The sequence below is a fragment of the Cyprinodon tularosa genome, unplaced genomic scaffold, assembly GCF_016077235.1.
Source record: "Cyprinodon tularosa strain WSP-4 unplaced genomic scaffold, ASM1607723v1 ctg535, whole genome shotgun sequence".
Taxonomy (NCBI): Eukaryota; Metazoa; Chordata; class Actinopteri; order Cyprinodontiformes; family Cyprinodontidae; genus Cyprinodon; species Cyprinodon tularosa.
Window position 1 is genome coordinate 123,545 of NW_024039269.1, and position 27,611 is coordinate 151,155.

General features: G+C 40.7%; 1 protein-coding gene across 4 annotated transcripts in view; it reads right to left on the bottom strand.

Moving 5' to 3' along the window:
* Positions 1 to 18,441: 18,441 nt before the first annotated feature.
* LOC119796101 (glutamate receptor ionotropic, kainate 2) overlaps positions 18,442 to 27,611 on the bottom strand; it is a 439,480-nt gene continuing 430,310 nt past the window's right edge. For 2 of the 4 annotated variants that reach the window (XM_038304508.1, XM_038304507.1), the window contains one exon: positions 18,442 to 19,322. In XM_038304508.1, the coding sequence (XP_038160436.1) occupies positions 19,158 to 19,322 (165 nt within the window). In that variant the 3' untranslated portion in view covers positions 18,442 to 19,157. The remainder of the gene's footprint in view (positions 19,323 to 27,611) is intronic. The other 2 variants (XM_038304505.1, XM_038304506.1) reach the window with 1 other exon arrangement.

Genomic DNA, 27,611 nt, shown 5'->3' on the forward strand with positions numbered 1-27,611 from the left:
CAATCAGACAACCTACAGTGGCCGCATTTTGTCTGCATTTGACATACCTGCAGGCGGTAACCAGCAATATTTTTAATTCTTCTAAAGTCCTAATAGGGCTCGGGATCCACGTTGCATTGTGGGACGTCGCGGTCATATTGACGGCTACGCAAACGTAAACATAGCTCTGACACAACGTTGTTGTTGAAAGAAGAGACAGAAGTAGAGAGAAAAAAGATGTTAAAATCCCGAAAAGGATCTGGAATTTACCGGGACACATTAAATAGAGAAGCCACGGACCGGTATGGTGACAAAATCAGCATTATTAATAATTTGGATCCATATAAACTTCCAAACAATGAGTGGAGCACCGATGAGTGAGCGCCTATACTTCAAAACAGTTCCGAAGCTACAAGTCCTTGGAGTCTCATATGCAGTTCATGAATAGATGAGTTCAGGAGCTGCAGATCATAAAGCCAGCAAACAGTGGGAACACAGTAATCCGTACGAAGGTAAGCTGTGATCAGACGGGCTCTGGAACCTGCTAGTTTAGCAACTGCTAACCGCTAGTGCTAACAACCACTCACGCATGTAATGTACTTTTAACTAGCTGCTATGTGTTTCAAAGGTGTAGTTAGTAACGTTAACTGCCAACCCTCCGGGTTTCTCACGTATTTGAGCCTTTTCCCGCTGCCGTTTTTTTTTATTTTCCCGTAAAAGATCCCAACTTTGAAGGAAAGAAACAAAGTAGGCTATAAAATAAAACCGTGCATCTTTAACTTACCAGAATGAAAATGCAGGGAACACACTCTCAATGACATTGGAATACTGTGGAAAGTTATGTTCGGTCGTCTTACAGCCGCGATCCAAGCAAGCCGACGACTCTTTATCTCTGACGCTTGGTCTCCATGGTTACGCGTCCATTCAGGAAAGCGGTGGAAAGTTAACCCATTTTTTATGTTTCCATGGCGATCATGCGTTGAGCTGTTACAGCCCACAATACAGCAACGGTTTACCATGGTTGAAATCAAGTTAAGGTGAAATTAATCAAATTAAAACACGGCTGAGAGGGAGTACAGTACCCGGTAGTCATAGGCAGTAGTCTGAGCCGCGGTAAAAGACGCATTCAACATGGCGGCGACGCGAAGTGCCTACGTCACGACGACCAAGCCCTATGGGAAAAAAAAAACTATCAGAACTGAGTCCAGTAATCTTTACATTATCTTTGTATTCATACAGGACATCTGTTAGGACATGTTCACACCTGCTACATTTGCTTTGCTCTAAATATAAAAACGTTAATTTCTCTCTGTGGTATGAATTTGTTGGGCAGGTGTGAACAAGGACCTTCTTTTGTCACAGAGAGCCTGTTGTTTTTCCCATCTCTGCTCTTTTTTTAAGTTACTTTTTGCAGGGCTGCCTTTTACAGCTGCTTTTTGTGTCTCTGCTTCTGTCTCCTTGAACCCCAGTGGGCCTCAGCAGATGGCCGCTCACACTGAGCCTGGTTCTGCTGGAGGTTTCTTCCTGTTCAAAGGGAGTTTTTTTCTCTCCACTGTCGCTACAAGCATGCTTAGTGTGAGGGATTGTATTTGAGTCGATGCAATCAACTGGTTTTCCTTTGATAGAAAACTTTGAATCAATTTGACTGTATGATCTGGTTGATCTGTAAAGTGCCTTGAGATGACATGTGTTGTGAATTCTATAGAAATAAACTGAATTGAATTTCACTCTTTCATTTCGGAGTCTGTCATCTTTTCAACGAGTAGAGCTTTTATTTCAGGGTTGATCAAAATTTTATATCTTTATACAGTTAGTTCGAGATGCAATCTGTTAGTCTATCAATGTCTCCCAATGATGGTAACATCTAATGGTAAGCAGGAAACACCCCTCTAACCTTCTTCAGTCTTCAAAAAGAATCTTTTTTATAACCGTTTTTTTTTATGTTCCTTGGTTTTATACAGAGGCTGAAGGTGAACCAAGGTATTATCTATACTGCCCATTAGAGGAACGTGTCACGGCTCAGACAAGAGGACCCAGTATTCAAGCGTGACACTGGGAATATTCAAAAGGGTTACCACAATAACCTGACGGAGGATGATATGAGCGCATGAGTCACTAACCTGATTTACAGTACAGTCCATGCCCAAAGAACCAGGTTAATCTGACAAGACGCAGCGGTTGCTGCACAGAGAGTTCTAGATGCTAAAGCCTTGATGGCTGCAGAACTGGCAGGAGGTCAGATTCAGCAGAGAAAGGAAGGCGGGATAATCCAGAGGGCGAATTCAGCAAGCAGATCCAGGTATAGCCCATATGGACAATCCAAGGAGTCTGAAGACAGATCAGGCCAGCAGATTAGAACAGGGAAAGGCAGGCTCAAAGGTCGAAGATAAAATGGGTCAGGATCAGACAATCAGAAGACAATCAATAATGCTAGAAAACTCTCACACCAAAGGATCAAGAATAATCTGCCACTGATGATTGGGAGCAAGCAGTTTAAATAGAAGCTGGAACAACTGGATATGATGAGCTGTAATGAGAAACTGCGGGAGCTAGGCAGGAGAATGAAATGAGCTATCAAGCCAGTCATCAGTGCCAAGATCCTGATAGAATGAGTGGTGAGGTACATGCCTCTTTGCAACTGGTATACAGAAGGCTTCATGATCTTGGCACTGATGACTGGCTTTGTTACTCATTCCATTTAACTGTCTAACTCTGCCCAGATTCTAATTACTGCTCATCTGTTCCACCTGCTCCTGTCTCTATTTTAGGTGCTTGCATCCAGTCATCAGGGCCTGATTAGTCTTGTTCTATCTAGCCATTTATGACAGAGTTTTTAGCTTACTTGAGTGTTTCTGATTAGCTGATCCTGACCTGTTCTGCCTCTCAACCTCTGGGCCTGCCTCTTTCTGTATATGTTTACCTGACCTGGCTTCGGACTCCTGGACCTCTGAGTCTGCCGGTTACTTATTCATGTTCTCTGCGGCTGCAGCATATGGGACACTGTTCGGTGCCCGGCACATCTTGTTGGCAGCCCACCCAGCTGGATCCTTCCTCGTTCTCTGGGCATGGACTGAACTTGTAAACCAGGTCAGAGACTCATGTTCATAATCTTAGAGTTATATAGTCACTAGCCTTTGTTTTCCTCTCTCCAGAGTTTCCTGCCTTAAACTCCCAAGCTACTGCTACTGCAGATCCACAGCCCATAGTTTTAATAAACAGCTTTTAAATAATCCCACTGTCTGTCCTGCCTGAATACTGGGGACTTCTGTTCTGAGTCGTGATAAAAAGTCCTGCATTTTATTGCCTCTACAGAATATTCAACATATAATAAACAATAAGACCTTGAAACTTTCCAATTCGATTATACTGGAGATATGAAGTAACTCTATGGAGTTCAATTTATTATGCAAATTGGTTTAAGTGTTTTTATCTAAGTAAACTTGTACAACTGTATTGAGGCACTGACTCTTCAGGGAAAAGCATGTAGCATCTCTTAACAATCACTTGTAATGTGCTGTTGATTTTGCAAAAATCTCTCTTGATGAGCATGCATGTGCTTACATGTGTGGTGATTATTAGCCAAGTCTTAGTGGAAAGGAAAAGTCCCCTTTAAGAAGAAGAATCCTTCAGCAGCACCTGGCTCATGGCAAATGGATGCTCACCCAGGTGACTCAAGTTAATGAGTAAACATTCACCATTCTGTAAAAGTACATTTTTGTGCTAATACTTGTAAAAGATGCCGAGGATCCTTATTGTTGAGACTCTTTTTGGGACACTTCTATTACTGTATCCAATATTTGCAGGCTGACCCTCTTTTCCAACATAAAATACCAAAGGCTATGCTCTGTTTTGGCAACCCTGGGATCCTCCTATTATTGGCAGGATCACAGTCACCGTGTAGTTGTCATGATCTGGCCTGTTTGCTCTCCCTTAATTAGTCATTCCTTTCACCTGTCGTTTTTCCCTCCCTGCCTCATTATGATTTATCCCTCTCACCTTTTTCCTCTGGTTTATATTCAGTTCAACCTGAGCATTCAGTGCGAGATCATTGCTTGTCTTTCTGTTAGTCTGTCTGTTAGTTTTATTTCCTGGGTTCATGTCCTGGATCCTAGCTGCCAGTGAAAAGAGGGTTTTAGTGTCTGTCTCGTCTCCTGATCGTCCACTGTTCCTCCCCCGCGGAGTCCTCTAGGTTTTTGGCTCATTATGGGGGGAGGTTCAGTTTTTATTCAGTAAGCCTGGCTCCAGGGAGGAGACCAGTTTAAAGCCCTGCTTCAAGTTCCGGTTCCTACGTCCTGTCTCGGCTACCCTCTTCCACTGTGCCTGCCTGTTTGCACCTGATCTTGTCTGCTCCTGTGCGTGACCACCTGGTCATGCTTCTGGTCCCAGTCAGACTCTGAACCCTCCTGGAAGCCTGTGGATGCCTGGAAGTCTGGATCCTGCCACCTGTTACTGTTCCTGCCTGATCTGGATCCTGCCTGTTCCTGTCTGTTCTGGATCCCTGACCAGGATCGGCTTCCAGCCTCACCTCTGGGACTGCAGCACTGGGGACACTCTGGTCTGGACTGTTAAACCAGGTAAGTGACCAACCCAGATAATCAAATATCAGTTTATCGTGGTCACTTACCTGTGTTTCCTCCCTAGAGTCTCTGAGATTGGGCGGTACCCCGCCCTCCCCCCGCCTGCAGTGTCCGCGAGCCACAGCTCCACTTCCGCTTTATTGTTTTATTATTTAATAAACGTTTGAACTTTCCTACTGACTGTCTCTCCTTGAATACTGGGTCCATCTGTCTCCGTTTCCTGACAGAATGATCTGGCCAAAAAAGGACCCATCGGGGGACAGTCAGTAGGATAAGGTTGGTTTTTCTTTTCGGCTCTGTCATGATCTGACCTGTTTGCTCTCCCTTAATTGGTAATTTCTTTCACCTGTTGTTTTTCCCTCCCTGTCTCATTATAATTTATTCCTCTCACCTGTTTCCTCTAGTTTATATTTAGTTCAACCTGAGCATTCAGTGCGAGATCATTGCTTGTCTTTCTGTTAGTCTGTCTGTTAGTTTTATTTCCTGGGTTCATGTCCTGGATCCTAGCTGCCAGTGAAAAGAGGGTTTTAGTGTTTGTCTCGTCTCCTGATTGTCCACTGTTCCTCCCCCGCGGAGTCCTCTGGGACTGCAGCACTGGGGACACTCGTGGTCTGGACTGTTAAACCAGGTAAGTGACCAACCCAGATAATCATAAATCAGTTTATCGTGGTCACTTACCTGTGTTTCCTCCCTAGAGTGTCTGAGATTGGGCGGTGCCCCGCCCCCCCGCCTGCAGTGTCCGCGAGCCACAGCTCCACTTCCGCTTTATTGTTTTATTATTTAATAAACATTTGAACTTTCCTACTGACTGTCTCTCCTTGAATACTGGGTCCATCTGTCTCCAGTTCCTGACAGTAGTTTTTCTATTCAGGATCAGAAACTGTCATCCTGCTTTGAGGATGAGTCATCTGCAGGACACACAGTTAAATTTAGATTTTTTTATTTATCCTAATTTCACCACTTAAATACTAAAGACATGTCCTTCCTATTGCTTTACATAGCTTTCATCTGGACACCCTCCATTTGGGATAACATGTAAATCAAAGGCTCAATTACCCAATCATTGTGAACACATCTTGACCCTTGCTATTCATTCATGGCATCATTTTCTCATGTATTTATTTAGTATTATTGGATAAGTTCTGTTTTTTCCTTAACTTGGTCCATGTTTATTATTTTCCCTCAGCCAGTGCCACCAGTTATATGGTCGAACCCTTTCACCTGGGGGTTTTTCTACCCCTTGGTCCTATACTTGTAATAATTGACAAGATGAACGCTACACGACAGAACAATAGACCAATCCACCAATTTAATGAGATTTCAGAAATTATATATGCACTGGATGAAAAAGATGAATTCTCCAAAACAAAAGAACAAAAAAACAGAGACGCAAACAGGGTCAGTTTCATGGATGGATGGATGGATGGATGGATGGATGGATGGATGGATGGATGGATGGATGGATGGATGGATAATGGATGGATGGATGATGGATGGATGGATGGATGGATGGATGGATGGATGATGGATGGATGATGGATGGATGGATGGATGGATGATGGATGGATGGAGGATGGATGGATGATGGATGGATGGATGGATGGATGGATGATGGATGGATGGATGGATGGATGGATGGCTGGATGGATGGATGGATGGATGGATAATGGATGGATGGATGATGGATGGATGGATGGATGGATGGATGGATGGATGGCTGGATGGATGGATGGATGGATGGATGGATGATGGATGGATGGATGGATGGATGGATGGATGGATGGATGATGGATGGCTGGATGGATGGATGGATGATGGATGGATGGATGATGGATGGATGGATGGATGGATGGATGGATGGATGATGGATGGATGGATGGGTGGATGGATGGATAATGGATGGATGGATGATGATGGATGGATGGATGGATGATGGATGGATGATGGATGGATGGATGGATGGCTGGATGGATGGATGATGGATGGATGTATGGATGGATGGATGGATGGATGATGGATGGATGGATGGATGGATAATGGATGGATGGATGATGATGGATGGATGGATAATGGATGGATGGATGATGATGGATGGATGGATAATGGATGGATGGATGGATGGATGGATGGATGGATGGATGGAGGGATGGATGGAGGGATGGATAATGGATGGATAATGGATGGATGGATGGATAATGGATGGATAATGGATGGATGGATGGATGGATGGATAATGGATGGATGATGGATGGATGGATGGATAATGGATGGATGGATGGATGGATAATGGGGGGAAATGGGTGGATGATGGATAGGGATAATTTAAGGGTAATGGTGGATAAGGATGGATATGGGTGGGGTGGAGGGTAATGGATGGATAATGGATGGATTGGATAATGGATGGATGGATAAAGGATGGATGGGGTGGATTTAAAGGGGTGGGTTTAAAGGAGGATGGGGGGATAATGGGTGGGGGTAATGGAAGGATGGATGGGGTGGATAATGGGGATAATGGATGGATGGATGGTTTAAAGGGTGGATAATGGAAAGGATGGAAGGATTGGGTAATGGATTGGGTGGATAATGGGTGGATGGGTAATGGATGGATGGATAATGGATTATGGAAAAAATGGGTGATGGAGGATAATGGTTTGGGTGGATGGATAATGGATGGATAAAAGGGTGGGTGGGTGGATGGGTGGAAAGGAGGATAATGGTGGGTAATGGATGGATGGATGGATAATGGGGTGGATGGATGGATAATGGATGGATGGATGGATAATGGATGGGTAAGGGGTGGATGGGGTGGGTTTAAAGGGGTGGGGTTTGGGTTTTAAAGGGGTGGGGTGGGTGGATAATGGAAAGGGTGGAGGATAATGGGGTTTGGGTTAAAAGGATGATGGGTGATGGGTGGATGGGTTTTAAAGGGGTGGGGTGGTTGGATTAAAGGAAGATGGATGGGGTTAAAGGATGGAAAGGAGGGTGGGGTGGATGGATGGGAAAAAAGGATGGGTTGTGGATGGGGTGGGTGAAGGATTATAATGGATGGTGGAAGGGGTAATTGGGGGTGGAAGGATTTGGGTGATGGAAAGGATGGATGGAAAATGGATGGGTGGATGAAGGATGGTGGAGGGGAAAAAGGATGGAGGGAAAAGGAAAGGAAAAGGATGGTAATTGGGTGATGGTGGATGGATACTGGAAAGGTGGTTTGGGTAAATTTTTGGATGGGTGTTTGGGTGGTTGGGGTTTTATTTTTGGTTAAAGGATTTAAAATGGGATTTAAAGGAAGGGGTGGATGGGTGGATGGGGAAAAGGATGGTTGGTTTGGGTAATGGGGGATGGAAAGGAATAAAGGAGGGAGGAGGGGTTTGGAAAGGGTTAAGGAGTGGATGGGTTGGTGGTAATGGGTGAAAGGTGGATTTGGTGGAGGGGTGGGAAATGGTTTATGGAAGGTTTTTGGTAAGGAGGGTGATGGTTGGGTGGTGGAGTATGGGTGGTGGGAGGTTTATGGAAAGGATGGAAGGTGGATAAAAATGGAAGGAGGGTGGAAGGGTTGGTGGTGGAAAAATGGGTGGATGTGGTGGAGGATAAGGATTTGGGGGAAAAAAAAGGGGGTAAGGAGGGGTTTTAAATGGAGGAAAAGGGAGGAGGTAGGTTAGGTGGTAGGTATGGAAGGAAAGGGGGGGAAAAGGTGGGGAAGGTTTAAAAGGTGGAGGAGGTGGAGGAAAGGAGGGAGGAGGAAAAGGGGATGGTGGTGGTGGGTTAATGGCATGGAGGATAAGGAGGTAAGGATGGAGGGGAGGGGAGGGTTTGGATGGATGGGGGTAGGAGTAAAGGAGGTAGGATTAGGTGGAAAGGGAGGATTAGGGAAATGGTGTGGATTTAAAGGGTATTGGTGGAAAGGATCAGGAGGAATTAAGGAGGTTTTGGAAGGAGGGTGGATGGATGGATGAAATGGTGGTTGGAGGAAAAGGGTTTATAAGGGTTTGGTTTGGGGGAAAAGGTGGAAAGGTATGAAAGGTTAAGGTTGGTTTGGTTGGGTTTTAAAGGGTTTTAAATGGTTTTAATTTGGATGGATGAGGGAGGGAAAGGAGGGGTAAATATGGAAGGAGGAAGGGGGGAGAAGGAAGGGTAGGGGATGGAAATTATTAATTTATTGGGGGGGGGAGGCTTGGAAATGGAGGGAAGGAGTTAGGTGGAAGGAAAGGGGGTTGGAGGATGAGGATAGGGTTGGGCATTGGGAGGTTTGGAGTTATGGATGGATGGAGGAGGATTAAGGATGGGGATGGATGGATAATTATTATGGATTTATAAAATTTATTTATTAAAGGAATTATTTGATGGATTTGGTAAAGGAGGTTTGGATGGTAGGTTTTTATTGGGGTTGGAGGAAGGGGATGGATGGAGGGAGGGGAAAAGGATGGATAATTATTTTTTAGGTGGGGGTTTAGGGGGAAGGAGGTAATGGTAGTGGAGGATTAGGGGTAATTTTAAAGGATTATGGTTAATGGGTAGATTTTAATAGGATTTAAATGGATGATAAAGGGAATAAAGGTTTGGGAAAGGAAATATAAATGGATGGAAATTATGGATAAAATTATATACCAGGGGGAAAATTAATGGAGGCTAATTGGAGATGGAATGGTAATGGAGGAAAGGAAGGAGGCATTATAAAGGTGGATTATTTAAGGTATTAATTGGATGGAATAATGGAGGGTTTTTGGATGGGCAGGATAAATTGGGGGAATTATTAAGGATTAATGGAAATTATGGATGGTTTAAAGGGAGGATGGAAAGGATGGGAATGGATGGTAAGGAAAGGATTTATGGTAAGGAGGTAATGGATGGGTATTATATTTGGATGGTAGGGAAGGGAAAATTTTTATGGATATTGGGTGGGATTAAATGGGGGAAAATTAAATTATGGTAAAGGATGGGAAAGGATGGATTGGAGGGAAAATTATTGGATAAGGATGGGTGGATGGGAAATGGAGGAGGAGGTTAATGGTGGATAAAAAGGAAAGGTGGAGGAAAGGTCAAGGATGGAAGGAGGAAATTTGTGGATGGATATTAGGGGGGAGGATGGATGGAGGAGGAAAGGTGATTAGGTTTAAGGATATTAATTGGGGGGGATGGTAAGGAGAAGGAGGATGGAGATGGATGGAGGGGGGGTAAGGATTATTAATGGGGGGTGGTTAAATTGGAAGGGTAATGGATTATTGGGGTTTTTTTGGAAATTATGGAAAATGGTGGAGGATTAAGGAGAGGAGGAAAATTAGGATGGATGTGGATGGAATGGATGGATAATTTGGGTTTGGAGGATTAATGGAATTAATTTTTTTGGGATGGAGTGAGGATGGAAAGGTTTAGGAGGATTAATTAGGAAAGGTATATGAGGTTGGTATGGTAAGGCATTTAGGAGGAGGAGGAATGGTTCCAGGTGGATTCAAGGGGGAGGAGGATAAAGGATGGATGGAATTTGGTTTATGGATTATGGAATATTTTTGGAATGATTTTATTTAATTATTTATTATTATTAAAGGAAGGGGGCTAGGATTAAAATGGATGTGGGATGGTGGAGAAATGGATGATATTAAGGAATTTTATAAGGATTTAGGGATGGGGAATGGAGGATAGAATTTAGGAAGGATTGGTTAAGGAGCCCCTTTTTATAGGAAGTGCCCTTTTTAGGTAAGTTATTAAGGAGGTAAGGCATTAAAAAGGCAAAAAAAAATGGGAAAATGGGTTTGGTGGATTATTAAATTTGGTATTTTGGAAGGGGAAAGGGGGAAAGGATGGATAAAGGAATTAGGATGGAAGGATGGAGGATTATTAAAGGATTTGGATGGAGGATTAAATGGAAATTATGGATTATTTTAATTTAAGGATGGATGGATGGATGAAAAGGAGGTATTATGAAAGGAAGGATTTAAGGTATGGTATTAGGTTAAGGTGGTTTTATAAGGTTTGGTGGGATTAATTATGGATTATGGAAAGGGATGGATTATTTAGGAGGATTTTTGGATTTTTGGAAAGGGGATTGGGGGGGAGGTAAAGGATGGGAAAAAGGAGGATGGTTTTAATTGGGGGAAGGGAGGTTGGTTTAGGAAGGTGGGATGGATGGAATTAATGGTTGGTGGAGGAAAAGGTGGAAAAAGGATGGGTAAGGAGGATGAAAATTTTATTACTTTAAGGTTATGGAGGGATTATGGAATTATTTAATTGGTTATGGTAAATTATAATTATTATTAATTTAGGGAATTAGGGGGGGATGGATTAAGGAATTAAGGAAGGATTATTATTAATTGAGGGAAATTTTGGGATAATGGTGGATGGTAATGGATATGGATAATGGATTGGGATTTAGGGATGGGATTAATTGGGGGATTTTTGGAAAAAATTTAATTTTTATTTAAATTTAGATGGAGGAAAGGAGGATGTAGGTAAAATTAAAGGTGGATTAAAGGATTAAAGGTAGGAAAAGGTAAAGGATGGTGGATTATAATTATTGGAATTTAAGGATTTTTGGTTATTGGATTAAGGGAGGATTGGGGGGGTTAATGGATGGAAAATGGGGCGGAAAGGGATGGATGGATTAGGATGGTAATTTGGGAAAATGGTTGGTTATTTTAAAAAGGTTATGATGGATTTAAGGAAAAATGGAAAAAATGGATTGGGAAAAAAAAAGGGGAAAGAGGGGGAATGGTGAATTAGGGTTAAAATGGAAATTAAATTAGGCATTTAAGGATGGATGGAGGATAAATTGGCAAAAAGGAAAAATGGTTTTTAAGGTGGATTAGGGTAATTAGGATTGGGTTATTATTATTAAAAGGTTTATTGGTTATTAGGTGGATGGTTAAAGGGGGATTTAATTTAAAAGGGGGTAAGGAGGAAGGGAAGAGGATGGAGGTAATGGGATGGGGTTTAAATGGAGAGGGAGGAAAGGATTGGGTTTGGATATAGGTTATGGATTAAGGTTTATAATGGAAAGGAGGAGTTATGGAGGATTATAATTTTTAGGATTTAGGATTATGGGGGTAATTTTGGGAAGGAGGATGTGGAGGAGGATATAAAGGAATGGATAAAATTAATTGGAATATAAGGGGTATGGTATTATTAATTATCATGGTGGGGTAAGGGTTATTTGTATAGGAGGATGGGAATAGGCATGGATGGAAGGAGGGGAATGGATGGGGGGGATATGGGAAGGAAGGTAAGGATTAAGGATGGAATAAAGGAGGAAATTATTAATTTATATGGAGGGGGATGGTTTTAGGGAATTGAGGAGGATGGAAAGGATGGAGGATATGGATTAAAGGTTAAATTATGGAGGGAAAGGATAAAGGAAGGAAGGATAGGATGGTTGGTATTTGGATGGGATGGAGGTTTTAATGGATGATTTAAAGGATGGATAAGGATGGGGAGGAGGGCTGGAGGAGAGGATGGCTTAGTTAAGGGGGGAAAGGAAGGGATTTAATGGATATCAGGGTTTTGGATTTTGGATTATTGGATTTTGGATAAGGATGGAAAGGAGGAAAAGGAGAAATGGATGGAAAGGTGGATTAAAAAGGATTAATGGAAATTATATATTTGGGGGGATATTTAAGGTAGGAGGAGGTTTGGAAGGAAAAGCAGGTAAAGGGGATTTATTTATGGATTGGATGGAAATTTTAGGTAATGGGAGGGATTGGAAAGGTTGGATGGAGGAATGGATAAGGAAGGAGGATGGGTTTATATGCATGAGGAAAGGTAATTATAAAATTTTAAAATAGGGAAAGGATTTTTTAATGGGATTTATGGTAGTTACTTTGGATGGATTGGATGGATGGATGGAGGGAAAGGATCCCCCGGGAAAACCCCCAAATTTTTTACAAAATTAAAATAATTAATCTAAAAAAGAAAGCAAACAGTTTAAACCCCCAAAATTTTGCAATATTTTCCCGGGACTTTTAAGGGGGAAAAACCCTTCCTTTTCATTAACCCCGGGAATCATTTAAGGCTTCCCCAAAAAAAACCAGGAATATCCTCTCAAATCCCGGGAAATTTTTTTAAAGTGCAAGTGGGCCCCCTTTAAAAAATATTGAATAAAGATAAGGGGTTTATGAAATGTTTGTTTTGTTCACAATCCTTCATGTATTTAATAACTAATGGTTTTTGATAACCACAAACCATTACACATCCTGGAAATGAATGGTGTTTTTTGGCTCTTTGACATGCCCCCCACTGTTTTAGAGGAAAATACCAAACTCACAGAAGGTCTGTTTCTTTTTGGTTGGGGTTTACATCAGAGAGAAAGCCATAATGGCCCCCTGGCCCAGCGACCAGAACTCCCCACTGACCCAGGACTAGTGGACCTGGTGGCTGACCAAATGGCTGCAAAACAGACTGTTGCAATATTCCTCTCGGACTTTCAGGACTTTCAGATGCCTAGAAGACGCTCATGGTGGGAAACCCAGAAAAACTCCAGCCTTCCAACGATACAGAGGTTGCAGGCCAGGCAAACAGGTCAGGGAAAGTTTCTAGCAAAATAACAGTTTTTTTTTCAATAATTTCATGTGTTTACAGTTAGGCTCAGTGACGCTAACAGGTTGAACCGCATGGTATGCCATGCTGACATGTTTTGATACATTTCAATAAATGATTAAAATAATTTTCATGTGAATGTGCTTTACTGGAGGCATCCATGTTTGTCAAAGAACACTACTGCCACCTACTGGTTAGTGACATTGTCACGGTGCGGTATCGGCTGTTGATCAAGTCCCAGTGCTGTATCTGGTGTTTGTCACAACGCGCTATTATCCAAGTCATCTTGAAAACATTCTTCTTCCAAATGTTGGCTACATATTACGGGTTTTTTCTCTGGCCAGAAGTTCGATGGCAAATCCTCCCTCTTCAAGTTGGCGATCCAACGACCAACCCGTCCGTGGAGGATCAGGAATCAGAAAGGTGGAATAACTCTTTTTTTCACTTTTCCCCGATGTATTCCAGCATCCAGCTGCCATGCACGTGGGCATTGTCAGTTTCACTATAGCTCTGGTGAATTTCAATGGTGAAGTCCTCTGGAAATCTTCAATAATTGTTGTTGATTGCAGATGTGTTTAGTAGTATACACGTGCCGCTTAGTTTTTAAAAGATATAAATATAAAAAATCTAACCGCAGATGTCAGAGGGACAGTGATTGTCCTCCATGTTCTGAATGCTGGCGTACCATAAAGAATAAATGATGAACAGTTTAGTTTGTGCCTTCAAGTCGTTGCCCATAGGAAGACGTTACTGGATATAACCTAACGGAATATCTTCAGAACGGCTCCAAATGACACTAAACTCATACGGGTGAGAAGAACAGGATGGAATAACGGAAAATCAAGGGCCCAAGTAAAAAAAAAACCTTTTTCCTTTAAGTCACATCAAACATATTAGTTTTAGGTATAGATAATGATCCATTGATTATTCCTTGCTTACCGGACTTTTTCTATAAATCATCCAAATGCTAATTTGATAACATCTAAAACTCTTCAACATAAACTTTGGTTCTCTCATAAAATCCATGCTCAACTAAAATATCCTTGCATCATCTCATTAATTATAGTTTTCTTTCTTCTTTGTTTACATTGTAGCTTTAGTTTAATCAAAAAGTCTTAACTCCAATATGTTTGACTTGGAGCTGAATGATTTTTGTTAATAAACTGTTTTGAAAGGAAGTTGTGGTGAATGTTCTCCATATACGTGCAGAATTATCGTTTTGAAGAAGATTTGAGCTTGATTCCCATTTTCATTTTTTTCTAACACACAGCCTGAAGAGCATGTCTTCATAAAAAATATACAGTCCAAATATTATCTGATTAAAAAACAGATACCACCCCAACTAGGTGGGGTAATACATCTGTTAAAGTTGCACCACTAACCCCTGCAGTTAAATTCTCCAGCAGACTTACAGACTTGATGCAGGGAAAGGTATTTCTTAAACGTGTTGACTATAAAGGGCCGAATATAAATGCACAACATCTTTAGGCTTCAGATGCGTTTGGTGTTTTTTTTTTCTGTCTAAAAGTGTGAGTCCTGTTTAGGATAAGATCTGTGCTTAGAGCTCCACCGGCTCTATGCTGCTGCCCTCCAGCATTCATCTTCCCATTAGGCTGACTGGTGCTTATAGGGAGCTGGATGGTTACCTGAGGCGGTCGCCCAGCCAGTCCTTCAGACCAACTGTACTTCCTGGGCTTTTTTTGGGATGATTTTGAGCTCTGCCTTATGTTGCTTTGTTCCTGTGATTCAGGTTATTGGAAGCTCATGAATATTGTGTGACGTACCAGAGGAGAACCTACCTGAGTCCTGCATTTTTGAAGCGTCCTCAGCCTCTTCAGCTGCCTGCCTGCCTCCAGCACTTTATTCACTTTGAGAAAAGACCTGCATCTACTTAGGAAACAAAACCTCCTTTTCCACCAGCACTGGGATCTAACACCCACAGATTGCTGAAACCCCTACCCCACTGCAGGGGCGATTTAGGAAATTAGGGGGCCAAGGCAAAAACAGGCAGGGGCCCTCTGAACTGAGAGGACAACACATAAAACAGACCCATTGTACAGATACAGACATTTTAATAGAATAGACGTTTATTATCTGTTCTAGGTTGTGTCCCTCTCTTCTTGTCCCTTTTCTTCTTGTTTTCCTCTCCATGTTTTGTACTCAGCTGACTTTTCATGCTGTCTCTAAAGGAATGAAAGATTTTTTCCAAGCACTAAGCTCACTTAGCTGATTGCTCCTTCCTGTGTTTCCAAAAAGGCCAAAGTAAATAACCCAGTCCTTCTTTTCACTGTAGACAAGCCATGATCTGCTTATCTGTTCTCCATTTTTCATTTGGATGAAATAATAGCTGCATGAATCATGACAGCAGACAAGATAGAGGAGAGCAGGAGGCGGGGTTACCAATCTACTCGCTCTGGAGAGCAGAGTTCGCTGCTTTTAGATGTCGTCTCCATAATCTCCAGTAGCAGAAAAAAGTTGCTAGATTTGCCGCTTTTTAGAAATCAAAGTGCTAGAGGGGTCTGAAAAGTGGCTAAATATAGCGACTAAAGCGCTAAGTTGGCAACACTGCTCTTTGCATGGTTTGTTTTCAAATGGTTTGCTGCTGTCTGTTTGGACCTTTCTGAACATGTGCAGCAAATGGACTGATCCAATATGGTGGACACTGAAGGGGGGGGCTGAGACACTTAATATTATCAGCGTTCTGATGGAATTTTAGCCAAAGGAAGATAATTAATGTGCACAAATAAGGAATAGTTGTAATACCCATACATGTAAACAGAGTTTTATAGGGGCCCCCAGGTACTTTGGGCCCTAGACAACTGCCTAAGTATTGCTCCTAATGCAAACCTTTATCTGATTCTATATGCGAGTCAGGGATTCATACGCATCATGACACATATTTCTCAGATGAACTAAAATAAAAATCTGAGGCGGTGAAACATTGTAACCATGGAGTATTTTGTGTTAAAATGTGTTAAAATGACATTGATGCAACCTTCAATCCCATTACATGTTTATTCACATTAAATACACACTCAAAGTTGGGAATAACTTTTTTATTTTCTTTAAATGTGTGCATTTATTTCAAAGAGTAAACTGTGTGCACTGCAATTTGATTTTCACAAAAAGGTCAAAATTAATTAGATGCTCTTTCATTTTTTTTTTTTTTTTGCTTAATTTTTTACACCCCACCTTTATAAATCATTACACAGAACTGGATTCTAGCATTCTATCAGAAGTTAGAGGCCCAGCATCCAATGTATGTGTGTTTACTATAATATTTGCTATAACCAGAATTCACATTTTGCTTTATTGTGAAGTAAAAATATCTTTATTTAAATATGATTCCTTTACATCATAAAAAATAGTTTATTTTCCCCCTGTTCTTTAAAATGAATGCTATACCAGAACATAGTTAATGTTGTGAGTTTGGAGGATGGGTGTATTTGGGTTTCTGCATGTTTGAATGTTTGAGTTGGCTCTGTGAATTTTAGAGAGGGCCTCCTACGCAACATAAGTGACCCCTTATGCTGGATAAACCTCCTGATGGTGTGTTTTGTGTCGATAAAAATTATTATAAAATTCGGACTGACTTTGTACAAAAACACTGCTTATAGAAATCCCATTTGCACAAGAAAATGTGAAGCATTGTTGCTACAGAAATGAAAGAAAAAAAAACACAGAAGTAGAAAAGTGAAACGGCTTTACCCTGTGCAAATGAAAGAAAAAAAGAATTACTGTGACAAAGCTGTAGTGAGAGTCTAGTCCATACAAACATAAATAAAGGGTCCAATAAATAAAACTATAAATACTTTGAATAAATAGTGTCAATGTTGTGTGATTGCTCTGAACTCTGACACGGTGAGGCGCGATGAGCCGCTGAAATGTTTCTGCCTTCAGACAGTCAGAGGATACTTCCATGGTTTTCAACACAAACATGGCAGCTTTTGCTCTTGTGGAAATGCTGCTATAAATGTCATTACCAATATCTGATTATGCATCAGTAAATCTTAGTTCTAATCTTTTTTTTTTACTTAGAAGAAAGATTAACGTCGTCATTATGAACCATTGTTGAGGCTGTGTGTTGGGCCAGTTGTGAGCAGCAGCCTATGGGGTAGCAGCTTGTAGAGCCAGAGCATTTGTGACTCTTACAGCATCCAGAACCCCGAATAATAAAGCCAACCATAATGGCTGCTAGTCACCATCCCAAAGTGTGAAAGGTGTGTGAACCTCTGAAGAATCTCCATATCTGTGACTACAGGCTGTTACAAGTACATCAACATTTCACTACTTATTGCCCCTAGATATGCATTCTCTGATTGAATTCATCAAATAGTTTTTATAGAATACCCCTCATCTATGGGAGAATTATCCTGCCATAATGCAAGAGCACATCATTTCAATTTGAGAAAAGAATTTCATCTTCTTGCACTCAAAACTTATAATGCTCACACTCCAAACATGCGCTCTCTCTCAAATATTTTCTCTTCTCTCTCCAATCTTTGTTTCTTCTCTCAGATTTAATGCTCCTTGCACAGATATTTTCTCCTCTCGCTTGCCTCCTTCTCTTCGCGCACAAACCGCGCTCTGCTCGAGTCTCAGATACGCTCGCAAACCCGTAGGCTCTGCTTGCGGATTTTTTCTGCTCTCTCTCGGATTGCAGTTGGATCGTCGCCTAGCAACCTTTCCAGCCAATAGAACGACAGCCTCACAAAGGGTGCGCTTGTCTAACTCGACTGAGTGTGCCTGTGATAAACCTTACCGACAATAAATTGGCTTTTTAATTTAAAAGCTATCCAATTTCAGACGTGACGTGATGTGAACAGAAAACTCCCGCCTCAGAGTTGCTCGTCAGGAAAAAAAAAAAAAAAAAGTTTGTTAAGTGACTTTTCATTGGTGATTCTTGAATCGCCCTTTATTATTTCCTTTTTTTTATTTTCCTGATTGTTGTTGTTTTTCAGCTTCTTATTTTAATATCTTTTAAATTAAAAAGCCAATTTATTGTCGGTAAGGTTTATCACAGGCACACTCAGTCGAGTTAGACAAGCGCACCCTTTGTGAGGCTGTCGTTCTATTGGCTGGAAAGGTTGCTAGGCGACGATCCTATCCAATCTGAGAGAGAGCAAAAAAAAATCCGCAAGCAGAGCCTACGGGTTTGCGAGCGTATCTGAGACTCGAGCAGAGCGCGGTTTGTGCACGAAGAGAAGGAGGCAAGCGAGAGGAGAAAATATCTGTGCAAGAAGCATTAAATCTGAGAGAAGAAACAAAGATTTGAGAGAGAAGAGAAAATATTTGAGAGAGAGCGCATGTTTGGAGTGTGAGCATTATAAGTTTTGAGCGCAAGAAGATGAAATTCTTTTCTCAAATTGAAATGATGTGCTCTTGCATTATGGCAGGATAATTCTCCCATACTCATCCCCATTAAAGACTAAAAGTGTTAGTACTCTGAAAACAAAAAAAACACATAAATTCAATTATTGCCAGATGACGTTTTGCAAAATGTCAATTTTTAAAGTCATTCAATATCATATGTTACTGAGCAGTGCTTTTTATACATTTTGAGAGCACTGCTTATCACTTCACCCCGTGTTAGGTCTAATTTAGCAACACAGAAAAAAAAATGAGAAACTTTCCCACCTGTTCAATCACATTAGCTGAGATGCACCTTCAGTCTCTGCAGTGACTGAGGAGCAGATCAAAAGTGTGATTCAACTTTTCCTCCACTTTGATGGAATCCAAGACCTTCTACATTTCAACTCAAGGTTTTTTAAAAATCCTGGCACCTCCAGTTGGTTGCCAGTGTTGTAAGAGTAATGAGGTAACTTGCTGAAATTTCACCCGGGTTGAAGTTATTTCCACAGGAAATACTGATGAATCTCTTATCTGTAGCTAATTAGAAAGACAGAAGCATGACGTTTTAACAACAACTGCAAAGCAGTCCTGCTCTACAAGCTCTACAAGTTCGACCATGGCAACTTCCTCTTCCCCTCTACCATTTACCCATTCCCTTATCCCAAGTGTCCTCACACACCAATTCAGCACATGAGAGCGGGTGAGAAAATGACACGGATTCCTGCTTCAGGCCATGGTCTCTTTCCCTGGCAGTCTTCGGTCGTTGAAGGTGTGCATGTTGATGACCTCCTCTGTTTTCACCATGACAGGTGGCTGGGGCTTGTGTTTGAGCCGCCGTTGGCACTTGAGGGAAACCCGCAGCTCGTCCACCATGGCGCTGCAGAATGACCTCTGCAGTGGAAAGAGCAAAAAGAGAAGAGAAACTATTTCAGTCAACATTCCAAACCAAAATATTTGGATCTAGAGAGCAATCGGGAAACATATTTTATCACAGCATTAACCATCTCACCATATAGTTTTTAAAATGGAAAATAATTTTGGAATATGGTTAATGGACTAAACTTTATGCTTTCTGTCCACTAAAATCCCTTTAGCAGTACGGGGAAAACTTAAAGAGACGTTACATAAGTTTTACGGAAAATATTTTTCAAATATTTTTTTATTTGACTCTTTATGAGTAAAACATGGTTTGATGAACAAAGTGACACCTCAGTAGTTCAGCACAGATGCATCCATAAGCCTGTAGCCTATTTTAATTAATATACTTTGGATCAGAAGTTACCTTGATGTTCAGCTAATCTAATGTCAAAGGCATTCCATGTTTTCACAAAGCTTCTAGTTAGAGTGGCTCAGGTTATCCTGATCTATCTCTATAGTTCTGCTGCTATAGGTTTAGACTGCTGGAGGACATAGGGACCCCTTTTTCATCATTCTGCTTCATTCTATCTCTATTCTCCCACTCTGCAGAATCTGTTAGTTCAATCTCTAACGTTCTGCTCTCTCTGCTTTTTCTCATAGTAGCTTCATCTGGTCTGTTCCTGTTTGGCTGTGACTCCATCCTGGAGAGAAATATCAGCTGTGCTGCTGCCATCAACATCTTTGTTTCTAGATGTTGGAGCTTGGCCTGTTTTCCAGTGTAGTCCTGTTTCTCTGACTGTGACTAACTGGATGTGCTCTCTTCATCCTCTGACATGGGAGCTGGCTCGGAGCTCGTCTGCCTGGCTGTGTGTTTCCTGGACGGGGCCGCCTGTGGAGCTGGTTGACAGTTGCCTTTTGTATCTATGCTTCTTTTTCTATGTCTGCTTCTGTCTCCTTGAACCCCAGTGGGCCTCAGCAGATGGCCGCTCACACTGAGCCTGGTTCTGCTGGAGGTTTCTTCCTGTTCAAAGGGAGTTTTTCCTCTCCACTGTCGCTACAAGCATGCTTAGTGTGAGGGATTGCTGAAGAGTCAATGAGTCGATGCAATCAGCTGGTTTTCCTTAGATAGAAAACTTTGAATCAATCTGACTGGATGATCTGGTGAACTGGAAAGTGACCTGAGATGACAGGATGTGAATTGGAGCTATAGAAATAAACTGAACTGAATTGAATTATTAAGCATGACTCATTAAGCAGGAGGCTAAACCTCCTAAAATAATTGGTCAAATATACGTTGTTAAACTTGATAAATGTAGTCATTTAACTGCATTAAATGTGTGCAAAAATGCACTTGATTTCATGAGTATGTTGTGAATTAATCAGCTGCTCTCGGACGTGATCTCCCCTCTCATCTGGAGCAGCAGGATGCTGCTTGTCAGTGTTAATAAAAATCCATTCTGAGGCTTGAGCCTCGGTGTGTTGAGGCCAGCAGTGAGAAAGTAGAGCCCTGATTGGATAACACAGGAAAATCCATCACTTCCAGTGAGGCTAAACCTCTAAGGGGCCCTCTGCCTTTGTGTGCTTCAGTTGCTCGCCGAGGATTTGAGTGTTTCTCAATTCTCTAGAATTTGGCCCCGCCCCCATGATCCATATTTGAGCTTAGAGTGCATATAAGCAGACTTTTAAACAAGAAAGCAGAAAATGGTGATGATCCAGCTGTTACTGTTGAATTTTCATAAACGAACCCCCCCCATCCCATAAATCATTTACAAATCTCAGATACTCTGTTCTCTAGATTAATATTCAATCATTAAATTCTCTCCACAGGCTTTTGCTTTACAAATAGTGGGTGATTGTAAGTAAAATGTTAAAGATTAACTCGATATTAATGTTCATTTTAGAATTTCTTAAGAACCTAAACAAACACAGCATTAGATGCCCAGATTCACAATATACTAAAATAAGCAAAAAAATCTAATTACTGTAATTAAATTCATCACATTTTCCTAACCTTCTAAAATAAAATGCAAATATTCATGAAACATACTTGATAATACATTTATAGTTTATTGATTAATCTTTCAGTAAAAAAATGACAATTATTATAAATAAGGACCTTGTATAGAAAAAATAAGAACCAGCGCCTCAGTGGTATTAAATTGATCAAATGGCCCATTCCTCCAACAGTTTAAAATACCAAACCTAACAAACATTTGTTGGTAATACATTTTAACGAAGAAAGAAATCTGAAGTAGATTAATTGGGTTAAATTAAAGAGGAAATAACTGATTTATTTTCTCTCTATCTTCTGGAGCAGAAGTCATGGATTAGCGTACCAGGATCCAGATCCGGATCCACCTGCGGGCTAATCCAGACCCAACATGATTTAAAACATTTATAAATTACTGCTTGTTGTCCAACAACAGTGTCTAATTTCCCTTGCGCCTCTTCTCCTGTTAATACGGTAAAGCCCTGGGGAGCGTCCGGCTCCAGGCTGCACGTGATCCAAATGAGCCAATGAGCTGTCAGTCTGGGTTGCTGCTGCTGCTGCTTTTAGACACAGCAGGCAAACCTGTGGCAAGCCGGGCGATGGGAAAGAAGGAGAAGACCATGAGAAAAAGAGAGCAGAGAAAGTGTGGACTGCTGGAAGAACTGCGGTGAACTGGTGAAAGAAAAGTGAAATGGCGTGCTCAAAGATGACCCTGCACATTTAGAGGATGTTTGGCTCAACCTGCTGCTGGGAAGCAGGGTCACCCTAACCCTGTTCTCTACTTCAAATAGTACTTTAGATTTTAAAATGTAAAAATTATCTTTTTTTATTTTTTTATTTACAAATTCAATGTTTAACATGGATGCATAAACACCTGCATTTTATTTCAGTGTTAAATTCTGTTTAAAGTCACAGATTATTATTAAAATGTCTCCAGATCTTTACTGATTTTCTTTATTCGGACCCCCTTGATTTTTCATTGGTTACCCCTGATCTAAACTATTCTAGGCTTACATTCAAAACATTTTTATCATAATTTATAACCTTCTGATTTATCAATTGGCTTATATATTCCACAGACAGTCTTAGCTGGTCCTTTTAACTTTCAAATATTCACAAAACTTTGGCCTTTCGGGTTTCGAAAGGCAAAAGTTCTGATTTTGGCAAATGAAAGCAAACGTATGTTCTTCCTCCTTTATACTGACCAGCTGTACCTCTGCCTGGGCAGCAGTCTGCCACGTCTCTGACTGCAAGGTCCTGCAGAGGGCGGCAACCACAGCAGAGAAAATGATCGGGACACCTCAGATTCAAGGTGTTTCAGACAAGATTCTGCCTTGCAAGAGCCCAGATTATCACCCAATTCACCCCCCACCCACCCCACAAACTGTTCTCCTGTGGGGGTCTTGGAAGAGACTGCACAGCCTGCAGAGCGACAGCAGATTATATAGTGTTATATACAGAGCCTTCGTCCAACACTCATTCCGCTCTGATTACTGATTTCTCCATATGGAAGAAGGTGGGGTGGGGGTGGGGGGTGTATGATCCAAATCAAAGGGACCATCCTTTCATTTGTTTGAGAAAAGACACATTCAAGCAGAACAGTCCATGGCAGAGATGGAGGATAAAACATTTAAGGTGAGACAGGGAAGCTGCGATCTTCTTCATCTCAAACAAATATTCTTGTTTCCTTATTGCATGAAAGAGCCATAGACATATCCACCCATAGTCGAGTGAGTTAGCAACAACCAGTGGCGGTGAGAAAAGAGCAAAAGTTTAAAATTAAGTTAAATAATTGTTGATACCAAGAGCGGTAAGAAACAAGTGGAACTAAGAATACCAGATGAATGTCACTGTTCACTGAAGAAAGAGCTAAAGAAGCTGCAAAAGCTTTGAAATTTGCCTCCCAACTTGGTAGATTTCCTTAAGAGTGGGAGTTTCTTTCTCTCTACTGTTGCTGCATTCATGTTCCATGTGAGGGATTGCTGCAGAGTCAATGACACAATACAAGCAAAGGAGTGAATAACTTTTTACCAGTCGGACGGTATGACCTGAATGAACTGTCTCTGTAAAGAGCCTCAAGATGACATGGGTTGTAAATTAGACTCAGATGCAACTTTATTTATACCTTCAGGGAAATTTGGTGTAGTAATCCCTGAGTACTGATAAGGATCAAATTGAGAGATTTATGAGAAAAGAGTCTTCCTTTTAGGGTCTGGACGCTGATGGTGGACTGGAAGCTGAAAGCTTAAAAAGCAGAGCCTTGGTTGCTACTGGCTGATGAGCAGAAATAATTAGTTTCATCCAGACAATTAATTTCTTTGTGGTTGGACTTGGTGCTGCCCCAACCTGTTGTTCACCACATATCAACATAAATAGTTTTTCAAGATGATACAAAGTTAAATGTGACACTGTTACCATTACTTATAAAACTAAGAAAATAAATTCTAAGGAAGTTATCATCCAGAATTGTAGAAAAATGTTCCTTTAATAGAGTAGAGCAGCAAAGCTTCTGGCCTTAACAGTTTTTCCTGGATTACTTTTAACTAATACTTTCAATTGTTTAAAAATTTTACTTTTACACTTTTACTGGAGCATTAATTTGATGCTCTAACTTCTGCAAAAGTGTTGGTCAGGATATGCAGGTTAGACTTGGCAGAATCTTCCAGATAGAAAATATTCCTTAGTTCAATAACGTAAATTTGGTGACTTGGTCCTTCTAAACAAATTTATTATTTATTTTCCTAAAATTCTTTTGATTAACAACAATAATAAAATGTTTTAGTAGCTCAGCTAAGGTCACAACTTGAAATCTGATAGAGAATCATTGAGTTTCAGATTAGGGCGATTGCAAGAGGCTCTCTAGTCTTATCATCACCAAAGTTAAAGTAAATTATAGCTAAAAAAAAAAAATCAATGTACTTTAATAATAATGACGGTTTTTCGCTCGAATAATAGGAATAATCACATTTTGCCTTTTTTCTTTAACTGTAGTTTAAGATAAAAGGCTTTGATTTTCCCTGTAATAAAGTGTTTTTTTCACACCATGACACAAATCCATGCACTGCAAAAAAGACATCAGATCAAAGATAATTCATTTTTTTCCTGAATTGAGGAGGTAAGTGAGACACTTTGCCAATGGAACAAGACATTTAACATTTAAAATAAGAAAAAAACAATTGCATTGTCTTATTTCAAGTGTATATTATCTAACTCTCTTATTGTAAGAGTAAAAAATAATTCCATTGGTAAATCATCTTATTTCCTACTCAAATTAAGGGTAAATACTTTAAGAAAGACTTATGTCTAAATCATTTCTGCAGAGCAGGTGTCCTACTTTTTCCATGAACATTCTGCTGTAACTGTAAGTCAGGTGAAGTTCACCGCGCTCTCTGTCTCTGATCATGACCACCCTGATAAGCCTCATTAGAATAAATGGACTGTCTCGCAGGGTGAATTAGTGATTAGCTGAAACTTATAATTAGCTCATTGTGAATCAGGTTTTACAGCTAATTCTGCCTGGGTAATGCCATCCTGCCTCCACCTTCTCCTGTGTGCATCCGGCTCACTCTCTCCCTTTGGCTCTGATGTACGTGTGCAATCACAGTCGCTCTTAAATGAGCTGTATCCCCCATACTAGCCTTGTAAGAGGCACTCAGTGTAACCTTTTGGGTAATGAATGAGGAAGGCCGACCTACCAGGATGGAGAGGCCATTTGTGAACTCTTAAAAAATGGACAAATTGCCAGTTGTGGCAAGTTGTTTTTGCACAGGTTCTTTCAGGGTTTTTTCGTTTGTTTTTTACTTATTGCTCGGTTTTGTGAAGCAGATAGGGTTTATAATGAATACAGTACAAACAAAGTTACATGCTGTTAAACAAAAACATGGAATTCTATCATAATTTAGAGGATGATTGCATCTATTCAATAGGAATGTGTTTTAAAATGTTCTCTCTGAAGAGCTGCTCTAACAATGCCTTTGTTTAGGTGTCCCTTTATCTGCAGCTTTTTCTTCTAAAGATTGTGGCATTACCTTCTGTTTTTGTTTGTTGTACAGGTTTTTTTATTAGTTTTTTTTTTTCACCTTTATCCTTTAAGCCTTGTTGAAGTCAAAACTTTCAGTAGCAGCCATTCAAAATAGCCCTGCCCCGTCAAACGGCAGCTGAATGGCAGCCAACTTCCCTGCAACTCCCCTCCAACCTCCAGCCACTGAAATGACCTCCTCCTTCTTGTGGGCGTGCATATTGTTTTACTCTGACTCCACCCTGAATTACAGGGTCTGGGGTCCGGTAGGTTTAACAAAAGCTTTAAGTTTTATAAACCTGAAAAAGGGAAACTCTGACTTTTCCGGTGCTGCTGAAAGCTGTCAATCACGTTTCCCCCGCCCACCCCTGTCAGAATGGAGTTAAAATCTGAATGTGAAAAAAAAAGATGGGTAAAAAAAATCCTGAAACTAAAAAAAGGAATTTGAAACTAAAAAGAAAAAAACTAGAAACAGAAAAAATTGATTTGTATCTCAAAATCTAAAACTGAAATAAAGAAAATAAATAATAAAAGAAAAAGTGTATTTAAATTATGTGTTTTTTCAAGCTGAGGGAAAGAATTTAGATACAATTTTCATTATTTTAAGTTTACTTTTTCAAGTATAACTTTTTCTGCTTTCAACTTTAGATTTTTCAGTTCCAGCTCAAATTTTTAATTTTACAAACATGTTGACCCCATTCTGACTCCATATTTGGTCCCATTCTAAATCAGTGTAAAATTTACTCCATAACTAGTGTCAGATATTCAATTCAATTCAGTTTATTTCTATAGCGCCGATTCACACATGTCATCTCAAGGCACTTTCCAGTCATCCAGTCAGATTGATTTCACAGTTAATTTTACTCATATTAGTGTCAAAATGAAGAATCTCTCAGAGACGGACAGGTAATCAAAGTTAAACTGCATGGCTGTCAATTTTTACACTGATTATTAACTCCAACAATTGAGCAGATTTATACTAGTTGTAAATACTCAATTTATAGTTAAATAGGTTAATTCTGAATTCCTTAGTGAATTTATTTTACTGTGTGGTAAGAAATCTAACAATTGGGGGAGAAAATACAGATGGCGAATTCTTAAAAATGGTGCAACAACACTTTTCAGCACAGAAAGAGAGCCACTGGTAATAAGGAGCATTTTGGGATTAATCCTGTTTTGAGGTAATTGAATCAAAGTCCCTGATTTAAAATTTCAAATTAAACAAAGTACAACAGCATGAGTGGATTTATACCTCTTTTTTCTCTGACCAAACAATGTGTTAGAGTGTGGTTTCATATTTGTTTCTGGTTGGTAGAAAGCCCTTTGAACTTTGAGTGTATTTGCCCTTCAAAAGCCAAACGAGCAGGAATGAGCCGCCCAAACTGAACCAGTGGGCCATGTTCTTTAGCCATGTTTGTTTACAACAAAAATCCAATTAACTAATGAAAATGTTTAGAGGGAAGGACAACAGCTTTTGATCTTGTTTGCTGAGATTATAAAACAATATTTAAGCCCTTTTAGGGAGTTGGCACGTGCAATTTCAATTCAGTTCAGTTTATTTCTATAGCGCCAATTCAGATCATGTCATCTGAAAGCACTTTCCAGTTCAACCAGATCATCCAGTCAGATTGATTCAAAGTTTTCTAAGGAAACCAGTTGACCATGTCATGTCAAGACACTTTACAGATCCACTTCAACCAGATCACCCAGTCGGATGGTACAAGTTTTCTAAGGAAAACCAGCTGATTGCATCGACTCATTGACTCTTCAGCAATCCCTCACACTAAGCATGCTTGTAGCGACAGTGGAGAGGAAAAACTCCCTTTGAACAGGAAGAAACCTCCAGCAGAACCAGGCTCAGTGTGAGCGGCCATCTGCTGAGGCCCACTGGGGTTCAAGGAGACAGAAGCAGACATAGAAAAAGAAGCATAGATACAAAAGGCAACTGTCAACCAGCTCAGTTTACATGCACCCTATGTTTGTATAACATATTTTACCCCTCCAGGTGATCTGTGCGATTATTTGAGTTTATAAAGAGACCAATATGCTTTTTTTGAAAATGAAGAGAGGATGAGGGGCGTTCCTCTACAAGAGAAAGCCAGCATAGAAGGCCCTTTACTGCCCTTTCAGCCAGCACTGTGAAGACAGCGTTTGGCTTAGTCACTTCTGCTTTGGCTAAAGAGTCTTTACCAGTGTTGCATAATTCAGAAGGACCCACAGTGTTAATCTACCGCCTGCCTGGAAAGCCTGTGGACTGGCCACTTGCATTCCTTTCAAATTTGGTGTATCTGTGTAACAAAATTTAAACTGATCA